Source organism: Jaculus jaculus, chromosome 2, assembly GCF_020740685.1.
Source record: "Jaculus jaculus isolate mJacJac1 chromosome 2, mJacJac1.mat.Y.cur, whole genome shotgun sequence".
In the NCBI taxonomy this organism is placed as follows: domain Eukaryota; kingdom Metazoa; phylum Chordata; class Mammalia; order Rodentia; family Dipodidae; genus Jaculus; species Jaculus jaculus.
In genome coordinates this window covers 194,823,855-194,840,293 of record NC_059103.1, presented here as the reverse complement: position 1 = coordinate 194,840,293, position 16,439 = coordinate 194,823,855, and the positions used below count along the sequence as shown (strand labels likewise).

The window sequence follows — 16,439 nt, the reverse complement described above, 5'->3', positions numbered from 1 at the left end:
CATCTTGCTTCCACCATCAATGCATGCAGAAGATGTGATTAGCGGATGGATGTCAGCTTCATTTGCTGGGATTTGGGCCAAAGCCATGTGAAAGTCACAGGCTGGGGACCCAGACACTTTAAATGCAAGCCTTGATGATCTCTAATAACCAGCAGCAAAATGTCAGGATGGACATTTCCAAAACTAAATCTGTAATCCCAGAAAATGATGTACCCCTTTCCAGAGTGTGTTAAGAAAGCTCTCTATAAGCTGCACGTGGTAGCTCATGCCTTTAATCCTAGCACTTGTGAGTCAGAGGTAGGAGGACCGATGTGAGCTGGAGGCCAGCCTGGGACTAGAGTGGGTCCCAGGTCAGCCTGGGCTGCTGTGAGATCCTACCAAAGGAAAGAAAGGGAGGGAGGAAGGAAGGAAAGAAGGAAGGAGGAAAGGAAGCTCTCTGCCAAGCCTGGTGTGTTTTCATGTCTAAATTCACTCATTTCATCTTGTCATTTTGAAAGAATAAAATACCTATAGCTAAATAATTATTTGAAATATTTCTTATGTCAAAGTTAAATTTTCAGAGTGGAAATTTTGTTTGCATTGTGCAGATATTTTGAAAAACAATTTGAACTGTCAGAACAAACAAAATTACCCATGTTTCTTCATTGTCGAAACTCACATGCTGAATTTTTGGGTGAGTTACAAAATAAAATCTCACTAGAATTTACAATTTTTGTAGAAATCAGGCTACATTCTAAAAGTTCTTTGCTTTCAACTCACAGACATAATGAGAAGAAACAGAGATCGATGTGTGGGTGGTGTGGTGAGTATCCACTAGTTCTTTTTTTAAATGTTTTATTTATTTGAGAGAAAGAGAGAAAGAGAATGGGCACATTAGAGCCCCAGCAACTGCAAGCAAACTCCAGCTGCATGTACCACCTTGTACATCTGGTTTATGTGGGTCCTGGGAAATTGAACCTGGGTCCTTTGGCTTTGCCAGAAAGCACCTTAACCACTAAGCCATCTCTCCAGCCCCCACTAGTTGTTCTTAAGTATGCCTTGGTTATGAAGGTGGGTCTCTAAAGCAACTCCAGTACTGGCAGTAACGTGACTCAGTCTCTTCTCCCTTCATTTGAAGAACATACAGATTTGCTGTCAGATTTATGGGCCAAATGGTGTCCAAACAAATGACAGTTTTACTTATACCTTATTTATTTAAAATACAAGTATGAGTTAGAATTCTACTGAGAGCTAAAGACATGAAATGACACATTCTAACACTATGCATTCTTTTTCTGTCTCCCTATCAGCCATTCTTTAGTTTTTCAGTTTAACTTAAAAAAAACAAAACACAAACACATTTATAATAGGTCTCACTGTTCCAGGTTTTTTCCGTAGAGATTGACTCTCCTTTCTGCTTTAAATAGTTCTCATACAGTCACTTCATAAATTCCTCTTGAACACTTCTCATCAATACTGTCTACCATCTCTTAGCTCTGATATCGGTGGCAGTGATTTCTAGACTGTTTAGATCAGACTTCCTTTAACAACACTTTTTAAAGCCGGGTGTGGTGTTGCAGGCCTTTAATCCCAGCACTTGGGAGGCAGATGTAGGAGGATCGCCAGGAACTTGAGGCCACCCTGAGACTCCATAGTGAATTCCAGGTCATCCTGGGCTAGAGTGAAACTCTACCTCAAAAAAACCAAGGAAGGGAGGAAGGAAGGGAAGGAAGAAAAAAAGAGAACCCTCTTTAGAAAAACTGCTCACACGTCCAAAATTTTATATATAAGTTCAAGAGAAGCTCAGTGTCCAACGCCTGGGGCGGGGGGAAACGCTGTTATACAGGGATTGAAGTCATAGGGCCACTGGCAGTCAGGGAGAGGACCTAGCCCTGAGCGCTTGGTATATTTATGTCCACACTGCTGCGCTTGGACAGTTCGGTAGCAGTTCTTTTGTTCCCCTCTACCTTAGCCTCAGCTCTCATACCACTAGTGACACCTATGTACTCTGTATTGCTGTGGTATGGATGTTACTTTGCAATTTCCTGATGCTATAATTTTTTTTCTTTCAGAACTGTAACTAGGAATTGAGAAGGGTGTTAATGTCCTTGGCATTACTGGTGTCATCTGTTATAGTCATCTCCAGGCTACCTATTGTCCATTTGCTTAATCTCTCAGTTAGACTTTACTTGGATGATTCAGAAATAGGTTTTTCTTTTTAATTATTTTTGTTCAGTTTTATTTATTTATTTGAGGGCAACAGATAGTCAGAGAGACAAAGAGGCAGATAGAGAGAGAATGGGCACGCCAAGGCCTCCAGCCACTGCAAGCAAACTCCAGATGCATACGCCATCTTGTGCATCTGGCTAATGTGTGTCTTAGAGAATCAAGCCTCAAACCAGGGTCCTTAGGCTTAACAGGCAAGCACTTAACCCCTAAGCTTTCTCTTCAGCCCAGGAATAGTCTTTTTTAAAAATTAACACTAGAGGGCTGGAGAGATGGCTTAGTGGTTGAGGCATTTGCCTGCAAAGCTAAAGAACCAAGACTCAACTCCCCAGGACCCACATGAGCCAGATGCACAAGGGGGCACATGCATCTGGAGTTCATTTGCAGTGGCTGGAGGCCCTGGAGCACACATTCTCTCTCTCTCTCTTTCTCTCTTTCTTCCTCTCTCTCTCAAATAAAAAAAAAATAAAAATAAAAATATTTTTTAAAATTGACACCAGAAACAATAAATCCAATCTAAATGGCTCACTTTAAAAGTTTTTTTTAACTTTATTTATTTATTTGGGAGAGAGAATGGGCCCGCCAGGGCCTCCAGCCACTGCAAATGAACTCCAGATGCATGTGCCCCCTTGTACATCTGGCTTATGTATATCCTGAGGAATCGAACTGCAGTCCTTTGGCTTTGCAGGCAAACGCCTTAGTGGCTAAGCCCCTAGATGGTTTACTTTAATTTAAAGAAGGAAATTGCACAATAATACACAAATAACTAATTCTCTCAGGTCATTTATGAGGACTTGCATTCAAAATACTTTTATATTAATAGAAGCTATGTTTTCTCACTTGCTGGAAATACTAAAAGAGCGAATTCTCTGTAGGTAACTGTACATTATAGGTTTATCACTGAGACAATGTTCTCCATGGTGTGTCGAGACATTGGACACAGTGCAAACATGACATCACTTGTCAGTAACCTTCCTTCATGAAGGAGTTTTGCTGTTTTATTTTATTGTATAAATAACCCCTCCCCCCCAAAAAAAACTATGCTTGAGCCGGGCATGGTGGTGCACGCCTTTAATCCCAGCACTCGGGAGGCAGAGGTAGGAGAATTGCTGTGAGTTCAAGGCCACCCTGAGACTATGTAGTGAATTCCACGTCAGCCTGGACTAGTGTGAAACCCTACCTCAAAAAAAGCCAAAAGAATGAAACAAAACAAATAAACCCTGTATTCTTTGAAAGTGAAAAATAAGGTCTCAATTCTTGTTGTCTATTAAGCCAATATGGACAGTGCAACAATTGACAACTTTTAAAAATATTTTATTTATTTGAGAGAAAGAGAGGTAGATAGGAAGAGGGAGAATGGGCATGCCAGGTCCTCTAGCCACTGCAAATGAACTCCAGACACATGTGCCACCTTGTGTATCTGGCTTACATGGGTACTAGGGAATTGAACCTTGGTCCTTAGCCTTTGCAGGCAAGTGCCTTAACCACTAAACCATCTCTCCAGCCCAACTGACATTTTTAAATAAATAAATTTAAAAAAAAAATACATATACCAAAAAGAAAAAAAAAAAATATACACACATACACACACACACACACACACATACATATATAGTTAGTTAGTTAGTTAGTTTGGTTTTTTTTTTTTTTGGTTTTTTGAGGTAGGTTCTCACTCTAGCCCAGGCTGACCTGGAATTCACTATGTAGTCTCAGGGTGGCCTCAAACTCATGGCAATTCTACCTCTGCCTCCCAAGTACTGGGATTAAAGGCGTGTGCCACCACACCCGGCTAAAAAAGTATTTTTATTTATTTACTTACTTGAGAGAGATTGGGACAGAGTGTGCGTGCGTGTGTGTTGGGTATGCCAGGGCCTTTAGCCACTGCAAATGAACTCAAGATGCATGCGTCACGTTATGCATCTGGCTTATGTGGGTCCTGGGGAATTGAACCTGGGTTCTTAGGCTCCACAGGCAGGTGCCTTAACCACTAAGCCATTTCTTCAGCCCCCAATTAACATTTTTAAAGTGAAATTCTCACCTATTTATAGAGCTTAACACTTGCTTCTTAATGCCTGTCTTCTATAAAAAGAGTATCCTCTAACAGAAAAGCTCAGTAAGCTTTTTCAGTACATTTAAATGATGCAGTAGCGTTTCCTGCCTTTCCCAGTCACTGCGCCCTGCAGTGAGCCTGGTGCAGAGGCAGAAGTGCAGCGATGCAGGGAATGCCAGAGCAGCTCAGTCCTGGCCTTGCGTGATGGAGATGATGCCAGCTTTTAATTAGGAAGTCTGACTTGAAAGTAAAAGCTGCAGGGGCTACCACACTGGAGACCCTGCCCCCCAAGCCCTTGTACCCATTTCTACAACACTGGAGACCCTGCCCCCCAAAACCCTTATACCCATTTCTACCTCACTGGAGACCCTGCCACCCAAACCCTTTATACAAATTTCTGGTTTTGTTTAGAAAGCATACTGTTACTTCGAATTTTGAATAGTAATTATGATAAAATTGTACCTGTCTGTCCCTAGGTGCATTCGTTTGATGGCACCAAGGAAGCAGCCGCCGCTTTGATTGACCTGGACCTTTACATAGGGTTTAATGGTTGGTACGTTCTTAGTCTGTGCTTTAACCTTTACATTACAGAGTTCTAAAACTGCTTTACAGTGACTTGCTGATTAAGATTTATTGTCATTAAAGCATGTGTGTTTTGCACTGGTCCTTTCCAAACAGGACATTGTTCTGACAAGTCAGAGCGCAAAGCTGCAGCACTGCTATGCCTTGTTCTAATAATGGAAACTGGTTGTGTTGAAGTCAGCAGCTTGCTTTCCCTAGTGGCCCAGTGTGTTCCTAGGTCACTTCATACATCTTCACAGCAGTGTGTGTATGTGTACACACTGACCAAGGGCAAAAGGGGATTCCGTGACAGTCACTTACACATCTCTGTAGGCTAGGAATCAAGCTCACAGAGAAAACAGGCATAACATTACCCCAAGTGTGACAGCCTGCACTCTGGCTGCTTGCCGGGTGACCTTTCTCTTGTAACTCCACACTACACCTCGGCCCAGCCAGGCCCTGGGTCGGTTTTTTGTCACATATGTCAGAGCTTCTGCCAAGGTCTTTTCCTAGGAAGTCAGTGTAGCTTGTTGACTAAGTATAGTCTAGCTTAAGACTTGCTCTCCTCTTTCAGTGTTCACCTTAAAATGATCACTTTTCCTTCTTTTTTAAAAAGCTTTTATTTATTTGAGAGAGAGAGAGAATGAACATTCCAGGGCCTTCAGCCACTGCAAATGAACTCCAGAATCATGTACTACTTTGTGCATCTGGCTTATATGAGTCCTGGGGAATCAAACCTGGGTCCTTTGGCTTTGCAGACAAGCACCTTAACCATTTCACCAGTCCAAAATAGTCACTTTTCTGATTACATTGTTTATAAGACCTTAGGACGACCAAATGGTGATATTATTGTGATCGAGTTGACTTTAAATGTCCTAGATGTTTCTTTCATATTTAAGTTGTTTAATTAATAAACTGGTAGTCAAAGGTGTACATAGTTATTAACAAGTGGAGTAAGAACTGGGGAAATGGCTCCGTGGATAAAGTGCTTGCCACTCAAGCCTGAGTACCTGAGTTTAGTCCCTAGACCCCATGTCAAAAGCCAGAAGCCTGTGGTGGGCTTCTAAAATTCCAGCACGCTGACGGCAAGGTGGGAAGCAGAGACAGAATTTCCCGAAGTACAATAAGGGCAGCAGTGAGCAGCAGCAAAGCAAGAGTGTACTGCCTCAAACGAGGGGAAAGGCAGAGACTGAAAGCTGTCCCAGGTTCCACATGCACACTGTGGCATGTGTGTGTACACACACCCACACTCCCTACCTCACATCTAGAGTCAAGAACACTAAAACACTTAGAAGCAAGTATTAGCCCTGGAGAGATGGCTTAGTGGTTAAGGTGCTTGCCTGCGAAGCCTAAGGACCTAGGGTCAATTCTTCAGGTCTCATGTAAGCCAGATGCACAAAGTGGCCCATGTGTCTGGAGTTTGTTTGCAGTGGCTGGTGGCCCTGGCACACCCATCCTCTCTCTCCTTCTCTAATAAATAAATAAGTAAATAAAATAAATCTTTTTTTTTTTAAAGCAAGAATTACAGCCCCGGAGAGATGGCTTAGTGGTTAAGCGCTTGCCTGTGAAACCTAAGACCCTGGTTCAAGGCTCCATTCCCCAGGACCCACGTTAGCCAGTTGCACAAGAGGGTGCACGCCTCTGGAGTTCGTTTGCAATGGCTGGAGGCCCTGGCGTGCCTATTCTCTCTCTCACTTTCTCTCGCTCTCTGTCACTGTCAAATAAATAAATAAACAAAAAATTTAAAAAAAAAAAGAATTACAGCCCCTGCCAGCATGCTTCCGTCCTAAGTCAGCTTGCGATAGGCCACCAATTTGCTGTCACCCTCTGTGTAGATGATGTGCATGCACTGCTAGCTTTTTATTTGCAAGCAGAGAGGGAGAGAGAGAGAGAGAGAGAGATTATGGGCATGCCAGGGCCACCAGCCACTGCAAACACCTCACCCCTCTTCAGAGCTGCTTGTTCTCTAGGTACCTGTAGCCTCTCCCCGCCCACCCCAAGTCACAGATGATTTGAGAGCCCCATCATTTCTCTTTCCAAACCAGTCTTGTTTCGATCCCATGTCTTATCCCAGAGTTCTAGGTACCCATTCTTAGAAATTTCTCTCTCTCTCTTTTTTTTTTTTTAATTTTTTTTGTTGTTGTTCATTTTTTATTTATTTATTTGAGAGCAACAGACACAGAGAGAAAGACAGAGGGAGAGAGAGAGAATGGGCGCGCCAGGGCTTCCAGCCACTGCAAACGAACTCCAGACGCGTGCGCCCCCTTGTGCATCTGGCTAACGTGGGACCTGGGGAACCGAGTCTCGAACCGGGGTCCATAGGCTTCACAGGCGAGCGCTTAACCACTAAGCCATCTCTCCAGCCCTCTCTCTCTCTTTTTAAAATTTCTTTTCTTTTCCCGAGGTAAGGTCTTGGTCCAGCACAGACTGACCTAGAATTTACTATGTTGTCAGGCTGGTCTCAAACTCACAGCGATCCTACTTTTGCCTCCCAAGTGCTGGGATTAAAGTATGTGCCACCACGCCCAGCTCTTAGAAGTATCTTGGTGTCTCTCTCTGCAGGTTGTAGCATTGCTGTCACTTAGCACTTACACACAGGTCCTTTGTCACTTCTCTTTCACTGCTTGCCGCACATTGTGAGTTAGGTGATAAATCTCTACTACTATCACCAAAAATGTTTCATGGCTTTTCTTGCTTTAGGTGAAATGGGGTGAATTTCAAGAGACAGCAAAGGTCACTGGTTTCCAGGGATAAGGAGTGGGGGATGAATACACAGAGCACAGGTTTTAGACAGTGAGACTTCTCTAGGCCACTGGAGTGGCGGGTGTGTCATGTGACGGAGCCCATAGGAGGTGCCACCACGCATGAACCTCATGGAAGTTGTGGGCTGAGTCATGATGAGGTGGCAGTGTTTATCAGTTCCAACAGCTGTTGCCGCATTGTGGTCATGAGTGTGGGATGCTGTGCTTATGCGGAAGCATGAGGTGTGCGTGTAAGTGTGGAATCTACCTGCTGTTGTTTGCCTTTGAACCTGAAACTATCCTAAAATCTCCTCAGGGGGTTGTGACTGTAATTTTTTAATTTGTTTTGTTTTTCGAGGTAGGGTCTCCCTCTAGTTCAGGCTGACCTGGAATTCACTCTGTAGTCTCAGGGTGGCCTAGAACTCACAGCGATCCTCCTACCTCTGCCTCCCGAGTGGGAGCGCCACCAAGGCGCGCGCCACCACGGCCGCCTTGTAATGTTTGAAATAAGAGCAGTCTAGCTGTCATCGCATCATGTGGAGTTCCTTCCCAACCTCCCCGGTGAGTACAAGAGGCATTTCTGTTCCCACTCATGGGTCCTGGGTCAGCTGGGTGAAGCTGCCAAGAGCTGATTTTTGCCATACAGGCCACATGTTTTCCTTCTGGGCATCCAGGCTAAAGAGGTAACAACTACTCAGTGCATGCGGGTCACTGTCATGCAGAGCACAAAAAGATCACCACATTGCCTATGGCCATGTTAGGCCACTGGCCCAGAGCTAGTCATATGGCCAAGGCCAGATTTAAGAAGCGGACTTCATGGGCTGGAGAGACACCTTAACAGTTAAAGCACTTGCCTGTGAAACCTAAGGACCAAGTTCAATTCCCCAGTGCCCATATAAGCCAGTGGCACAAGGTGTTGCATGCATCTGGAGTCCATGTGCAGCGGCTGTGGTGTGCCATTCTCTCTCAAATAAATAAATGTTTTGCTGTTTTTAAAAAATACTTTATTCTTATCTATTTGATAGAGAAAGAGGGCGGGGGAGAGAGAATGGGTGCACCAGGGCTTCCAGCCATTGCAAATGAACTCCAGGCACGTGCACCCCCTTGTGCATCTGGCTAACGTGGGTCCTGCAGACTCGAACCTGGGTCTTTTGGCTTTGCAGGCAAATGCCTCAACCACTAAGCCGTCCCTCTAGCCCAAATAATTTTTTTTTAAACTTAAATACCCTTTTTTAAGAAGTAAATTTTATTGAAAGTGACAGAAAGTTGTTAGTCAGCTCATAAACATGAAAAATAACATCTGTAGGCAACTGAAATTGATCTTAACCTGAATGCTTTGAAGGATAAGCATATTGAAAACAAAATATTTGGTTTGGGGTTTTCTAATTCTTAAAAGGTATCTATAACACTTAAGAAAATTATACACTGGCACACACCTTTAATCTCAGCACTCAGGAGGCAGAGGTAGGATCACCATGAGTTTGAGGCCAGCCTGGGTTACAGAGTAAGTACCATGTCAGCCTGGACTAGAGTGAGACCCTACCACCAAAAACTAAAAAAAGTTGGGGCTGGAGCGATGGCTTAGCAGTTAAGGCGTTTGCCTGCAAGATCCCACGTAAGCCGGGTGTGGTGGCACACGCCTTTAATCCCAGCACTCGGGGGGACAGAGGTAGGAGGATCACCGTGAGTTTAAGGAGGCCACCCTGAGATTACATTGTGAATTCTGGGTCAGCCTGGGATAGAGCAAGACCCTACTTCGAAAAGCCAGGGAAAAAAAAAAGAACCCACATAAGCCAGATGCACAAGATGGCACATGTGTTTGCAGTTTGTTTGCCGTGGCTGGAGGCTCTGGCATGGCTGTTTTCTCTCTTTTGCTCTCAAATAAAATTTTAAAATATTAAAAAAATACTTATACCTTTATACTATTTTTAGAAGAACTATATATTCTTTTTTTTAAAGCTCACTGAAAACTGAAGCTAATTTGGAAGTTTTGAAATCAATACCTAATGAAAAATTAATGATAGAGACAGGTAAGTAGATGTTTTCAGAAATTTAAGTTTCATGTTAAGCCTTAGTTTTACGCAGCTTTTTTTTAAATGATTTTTTGAGGTAGAGTCTTGCTCTTTGCTAGTCTCAGATGGCCTTGAATTCACAGCAAGTGCTGGGATTGAAGGCATGTGCCAACATGCCTGGCTATGCAGCTATTTTTATTCAATTTTAGATGTTTGGCTAAGTCTACAAACGTAATAGGATGGCAGAATCTACACTAACCAAGGAGGCTTTATTTAGGAATTTTTTAATTAAGGAGTCCCCTAAGCACTTCATGTCAGGGTTCAAGAACTAACAATATCTTTTACCTGACTTCCTTTTTTTTTTTTTTTTTTTTTTTTTTTTTTTGGTTTTTTGAGGTAGGGTCTCACTGTAGCCCAGGCTGACCTGGAATTCACCATGTAGTCTCAGGGTAGCCTCGAATTCACGGCGATCCTCCTACCTCTGCCTCCCGAGTGCTGGGATTAAAGGTATGCGCCACCACGCCCGGCTTACCTGACTTCTTTATAACAGGTCAGTTTAGCACTTTAAAAATAAACTTCAAGTGCCAGGTATGGTGGCACATGCCTTTAATCCTAGCACTTGGGAGGCAGAAGTAGGAGGATCACTGTGAGTTCAGGGCCACCCTGAGACTACATAGTGAATTCCAGGTCAGCCTGGGCTACAATGAAACCCTACCTCAAAAACAACAAAATTTTAAAAAACCTCAGTAATTTAAATCAAATGAATAAATACAATAAAAATATTTAAATGTTACCTTATAAAGACTTTAAAACATTTTTTCTGAACTCTTATCTAAACCTGATAACTTAAAGCTCTCATACTGTGTTTATGCAAGTTGATAGACTAGCCACTCCAAAGAAATTTTCTTTTCTTAGTCTCTCATGAAGATGATTTTATTGCAAGTAAATGCTTGTAATATGTGTACGGCATTAGTAAAGAAACGGATATTTCTCAGCAGTAGAGCACTTACCTAGCATTCCTGAGGCCATGGGCTCCATTCTCACTACTAGAAAAAAACAAGTATTCAAAGCCAATGTTTGATATTCATTGGAAGCAATATAACTCAATCTTCAATGCTTTTGTGTTTCGGCTATAACTTTTTACATTTGTCTTTAAAACATGATACACAGTATCCACATTAACAGGAAAAAAAAAGTCATTAAGATGCAGCAGTACTTTATCTTGTGGTTTTCTTAGAACTGTTTTCTGTTAAGTTTGCCATTTAGGAAGCTGAATCACGGCTTATAATTTAGAGGTTACATACATATTAGTTTGGTAAAGTTCATTTAAAAAAAAATTTAAAAAAAGTAGATCTTCTTAAACACTTTTCTTTTTCTTACCTAACTCTAGATGCACCTTGGTGTGGAGTTAAAAGTACACATGCTGGATCAAAATATATAAAAACTTCATTTCCTACCAAAAAGAAATGGGAACATGGGTACTGTTTAAAAGATAGAAATGAACCCTGCCACATAATGTAAGTGTTTTTTGTTTCTGGCTGTCACAATCACTGGAGGTAACTGGTGAATGCTACTTATGAATTCCCAAGGCACAGTTCAAGTTTTTTGAAATCCCCATCTAGCTCAGCTCAGTTCAAACAAGTGAACATTTGTTTGAAAAGGGAAGCTGCACTGACTCATGACCCAAAGTGCAGATTCAAAGAGCACTGGAGGGCTGGGGAGATGGCTGAACGGTGTTTGTCTGTAGAGCCAAATGGCCCAAGTTCCATTCCCCAGTACCCACATGAAGCCAGATGCACAAAGTGGCTCATGTGTCTGGAGTTCGTCTGCAGGGGATAGATGCCCTGACACGCCCCATCCTCTCTTTTCTCTCTGTCTGCAAATAAATATTTTCCTTAAGAGTCCAGTTAAACAATGGTGTGGAGGCGTGTGCACTGGAATTGCTGTCTTGTCTTCTAAATTCACATCCTGGCAATCCAGTGACTTTACTACTATGGTGAGATGTCTTACAGGCAATCTATCACTTTGTAGGTGAGGGGGAAAATCTTAAGCTGTGCATATAACCTTACCTGGTTTAAGCTCTAAGTGACAACGGAATAAATCGTCTAACACATTTACACCTTGGAAAGAAATGACAAGTGATAGGATTTCATTTTTCCATCCTCCCCAATAGTAGAAATTCAGAAATCATTTCATTATAACATATAGTACATGTGAACTTTATTACTCTCTGCCAAAGAGCTCTAAAGAATCTTGTAACAGAAAAAGTTGGTTATGTCCTATTCATTGGCACACATCTAGTTTCTTTTGTTTGTATAAATAGGTAATCTAAGTCTAGACTTATGGGCAGATGAAGAATACATTCATAAAACTATTGGACTGCTTCTCTTAAACATTTTTTCTTTAAAATGTACCATCTTTAAAGTAATTTTAACAAATATTAAGTATAAGATCTAATTCAGGAAGCAGAAAAGTGAATTATCCTAGAAAAACATATAAATTAGGGATCCCCCTTTATTAGCTTACTGGCTCTGGCAGACTTTAAAATTGAATGTCTAAAATTTTTTAGGGTGAGGAATATATATCTGCATTCTGATTATTTTTTTAAAAAAATCACTTATAGCCAGGCATGGTGGCATAAGCCTAATATCTCAGCAATCAGGATGCAGAGGTAGGATAGCTCTAAGTTCAAGGCCACCCTGAGACTACATAGTGAATTCTAAGTCAGTCTGGGATTTTAGAGTACCCTACCCCTGGCAAAAAAAAAAAAAAAAAAAAGAGGGGGGCTAGAGAGGTGGATTAGTGAAGATGTTTGTCTGCAAAGCCAAAGGACCCACGTAAGCCAGATGCACAAGGTGGCAGGCACATGTGTCTGGAGTTTGAAGCGGCTGGAGGCCCTGCTGTTCCCATTTAATCTGCTGCCTCCTCTCTCCAATAAATAAAGTATTAAAAGAAACCATTTAAAAGAACAAAAAATCACTTATAATTGCTACAAAATAGAAGTCCTTGCAAATTTAGTCAAAAGACATTACTTCCAACAATAATTCTTTGATTTAGAATGTCTAACCTTTGATATTGTCATCTACAAAGTTCATAGTTGAAAATCACACAAACCAGTTACCCTCCAAAACAAAAAAAAATCATAGAAACTTCATGTTTTAAATGAGCTTATACTTTTGTGTTGGGCCATAGGTTGGACACCCTGATTACTTGAAACTAGTATTTTCCACAGGCCAGCTTGGAGGAAGCAGTTGCCAGTATGTTCGTTTTCTGTACAGTCTTCATATTATGTAAAGTAGTAGCTGTAGACGTTAGCTATACATGTGTACAACAGAACATCAAGGTGTTCTGAATGCCAGCCTAAGAACTGTGAAGGCCTGAGTATCAGCTACAGTCATGGACGGCTGTTCTGCAGTTAGCTCCGTGGCAGAGCTGGGAAAATCAGCATCGCCAAGCTGGAAACTTAACATTTCAGAGTCCTGAGCCTCTGGGCCGATGCTAAGGACTCCTTGGCAAGCTCATTCCTGCCCACAAAAGTCCCTTTTGTCAACTTCCATTCTTAGATTTCCACGGCAATTGTTTGTGTATAGGTCTTCTCTCCCTTTTAGGTTATGAATTTCTGAGCTCCTGCTGGGTCTGGAATGTCCAGGTTTGCAAAGCTACCCACAGGAGTCAACAGCCCCGCATTCATCCCCCATCAGATGAACAGGTGCACTGTGGGAGGTGCTTTGAATCAGCACTGTGAGGCAGAGGCAGCGGCAGACAGGGACCCCTGCAGACAAGCAGATCTGGTCCAAGGCAGAACAGCTGGTACCTAGGTGTTAATCTGGGACTGGAACCTTGGACTTAGCAACTGTCTGCCCTGAGAACGTGGAGAGCGCTTTGCTAGACACTTTAGCTGTTGACTCAGTATGACTCAGGCCTCGCACTTAAGCAAAGGCCGACCGCAGAAGGTGCTGGCTGCTGCAGGGGCAGCAGGGCTGTGTGCAGGGAGGAGCGGAAGTGGAGGAAGAACTCGGGAAAGAGGTGAGGCCAGGTCCCCAGCGTTCCACCTCACGGTCCAAACATTTCACGAGTGGCAGTTTCTGTTTTGAGACAGCATCCCAAGTAGCACAAGCTTGCCTTGAACTACTGAACTAGTTGAGCATGGTCCTAGACTCCTGATCCTCCTGTTTCTATCTCCCAGGTGCTAGAATAACAAGCTTGCACATCCACCTCCCGGGGTTTTTTGCACCCCCTCCCCCGTGAAGTATTGCTGGTTGTCAGTGTGGAGAACAGAAAAGGAAGTGGGTGGCAGGAATTTCCTAAGACTTTAAAACCTGCCCCTAATATGTCGCAGTAAGCAAATGCCATTAAATTCTCAAGAACTTCAAACTTATGCCTTAGGCCACTGACACTGCAGAGAAATACACAGTGATACCAAAGATGCCATTGCTTCGTAGCAAGGTAGAATGTACTACCAAGCACCAGCGAATGTATAAATCTGAGTGATTTTGCCATACAATATAATCTTAGAAAAGCAGAAATGAAAATGGTTTTATTTATTCATTTATTTGACAGATAGAGGCAGAGAGAGAGAACGGGCATGGCAGGGCCTCCAGCCACTGCAAATGAACTCCAGCTGCATGTGCCACTTTGTGCATCTGTCAAACATGGGTCCTTAGGCTGAGAAGGCAAGCACCTTAGCCGCTAAGCCATCTCTTCAGCCCTTTTTAAAAACTTATTTATTTATTCATTTATTTGCAATGGAGGCAGTTAGAGAAGTATTAGAAGCAGCAGTGCTAAAGACAGAGGTCATTTCTGCAGTTTACTTAAGAAAAAATGAATTTTCACTGTGTAAGGGCTGATTTACTGTTAGCATACCTGACAAAAAAAAGAAATTGACTGTTTGATGTATATATGAAATCGGCCTTTGTGTCATACTAAAAACAGTCTTTAAATTCCAGATACTCCACCTCGAATTTTTGGGGGTATTCAGAGTTAAGCATAAAAAAGGAACAAAAAAACTTAAGACATAAATATTTGTTTCATGTGGCCCAAAACTATTCACTTAAAACAAATTCTACCTATAGGTGATCTTGCTAGAATCGCTACTGCTGCTCATCAGGCAAAGCTGTTTTGTCAGAGACTGCAAGACGAGACCCCCCTCCCCAGTCACACCTCGTCCTTCTTTTGCTGGCATTGCTTTGAGTGTTCAAGCAGCTGGTTCCTGCTGTATGCTAATTGACCAATCAGTAAGCAGTCGCTCTCAAATTTTCAGTGCTACCCTCCCAATACCATCACAAATGAAAATAAAACTAAGTCCAAAATGAAGGTACTTAGTTTACCCTTATTAAGTGTAATGGACATTCATTTTCTTTTTAACTTAAAAAAATTGTTTGTTTATTTGACAGCAACAGAGAGACAGGGAGATGGGGAGAGAGAGAATGGGCCCACCAGAGCCTCCAGCTACTGCAAACTAACTCCAGATGCATATGCCCCCTTGTGCATCTGGCTTACGTGGGTCCTGGGGAATCGAGCCTCCAACCGGGGTCCTTAGGCTTCACAGGCAAGCGCTTAACCACTAAGCTGTCTCTCCAGCCTCATTTATTTTCTTTTAATCTTTAAAATGCCCATCATGACCCACTAAGGAAATGTGTTTGGTCCATGGTGGTGCTTGTTTTTTTAATTATTTACTTGTGGAGGAGAATATGAATAGTTGCACCAGGGCCTCTAGCCACTGCAAACAACTCCAGATGCATATTCCACTTTGCATATTAGGCTTGATGTGGGTACTGAGGAACTGAACCCGGGTCATTAGGCTTTGCAGGCAAGTGCCTTAACCACTGAGCCATCTCTCCAGCCCAAGATCAATAGTTTTAAAGGGCACTGGAATTAACTCCAGTTTTGGTGCAGTTAATGTAGAAGGCTGTTTTTATAATTCACATGAACCTGGTTCTTAGCTCTATGTGCAAGTCAGCTCCAGAACACTTCCTCTCCAATGGCAAGTAATAGATGAAGTTTTTTTCGACTGATACCCCTGAAACCTTTTTTTTTTTTTTTTTTTTTTTTGAGTTAGGATCTTGCTCAATGACCTGAAATTCACGATGCAGTCTCAAGCTGACCTTGCACTCAGTGATCCTCCTACCTTTGCCTCCCTCCCAAGAGCTGGGATTGAATATGTGTGCCACCATGCCTAGTTCTGAAACTATTCTTAATGTTATTATACCAAAGGAACTAGTATAGGGGACCTTCCTTACATGGAAAAAGCTGACATACACCTTGTATGCCTTTAAAACACAATCCACACTTAATTTTTTGTTTTGTTCTAGTCAAATACTGGAAGTTATGGCTGCAGTGAGAGAAGAGGATCCGCTGGAATTAGCCAACACACTATATAACAACACCATTAAAGTGTTTTTTTCCTGACTTGATTCACGTGTCTTCCATTTTTATCATGTATGTAAAACCTTGTGGTAAAACTGCTTTCAATTAAAAAAAAATTCAAAATTCCTTAAGTGGCCTAAAGACACCACTGTGGGCTGGGAGATGGTTTAATGGTTAAGGTGCTTGCCTGTAAAGCTTAAGAGCTCATGTTTGAATCTCCAGGTCCCATGTAAGCCAGATGCATAATGACTCAAGCATGCAATTGTACGCATGCACAAGGGGGTGCACATGTCTGGAGTTCGTTTGCAGTGGCTTAAGGCCCTGGCACTCCCATTCTCTCTCAAATAAAAATTTTTTAAAAAAAGATATCACTGTATACCACTGCCCTTTCATTCAGAATTAGATCAGCACTTTTTCTATCCCCTAGTGTTTTAGTTTAACAATGAAAACCTTTTTTATTATATAATCTCATCAATTCTGGAAGGACAATTTTATGACACCCCT

The 16,439-nt window shown here is 42.3% G+C and overlaps 1 protein-coding gene across 3 annotated transcripts in view; it reads left to right on the top strand.

Moving 5' to 3' along the window:
* The window catches only part of Tatdn1 (TatD DNase domain containing 1), a 43,778-nt gene extending 27,796 nt beyond the window's left edge, over positions 1–15,982 (top strand). For 2 of the 3 annotated variants that reach the window (XM_004661351.2, XM_045142950.1), the window contains 6 exons: positions 588–673; positions 762–802; positions 4,732–4,808; positions 9,517–9,587; positions 10,960–11,086; positions 15,881–15,982. In XM_004661351.2, coding sequence (XP_004661408.2) covers positions 588–673; positions 762–802; positions 4,732–4,808; positions 9,517–9,587; positions 10,960–11,086; positions 15,881–15,977 — 499 coding nt within the window. In that variant the 3' untranslated portion in view covers positions 15,978–15,982. Of the gene's footprint in view, positions 1–587; positions 674–761; positions 803–4,731; positions 4,809–9,516; positions 9,588–10,959; positions 11,087–14,641; positions 14,804–15,880 lie in introns of all 3 variants that reach the window. The other variant, XR_006635732.1, reaches the window with a different exon arrangement.
* The last annotated feature ends 457 nt before the right edge of the window (positions 15,983–16,439 follow it).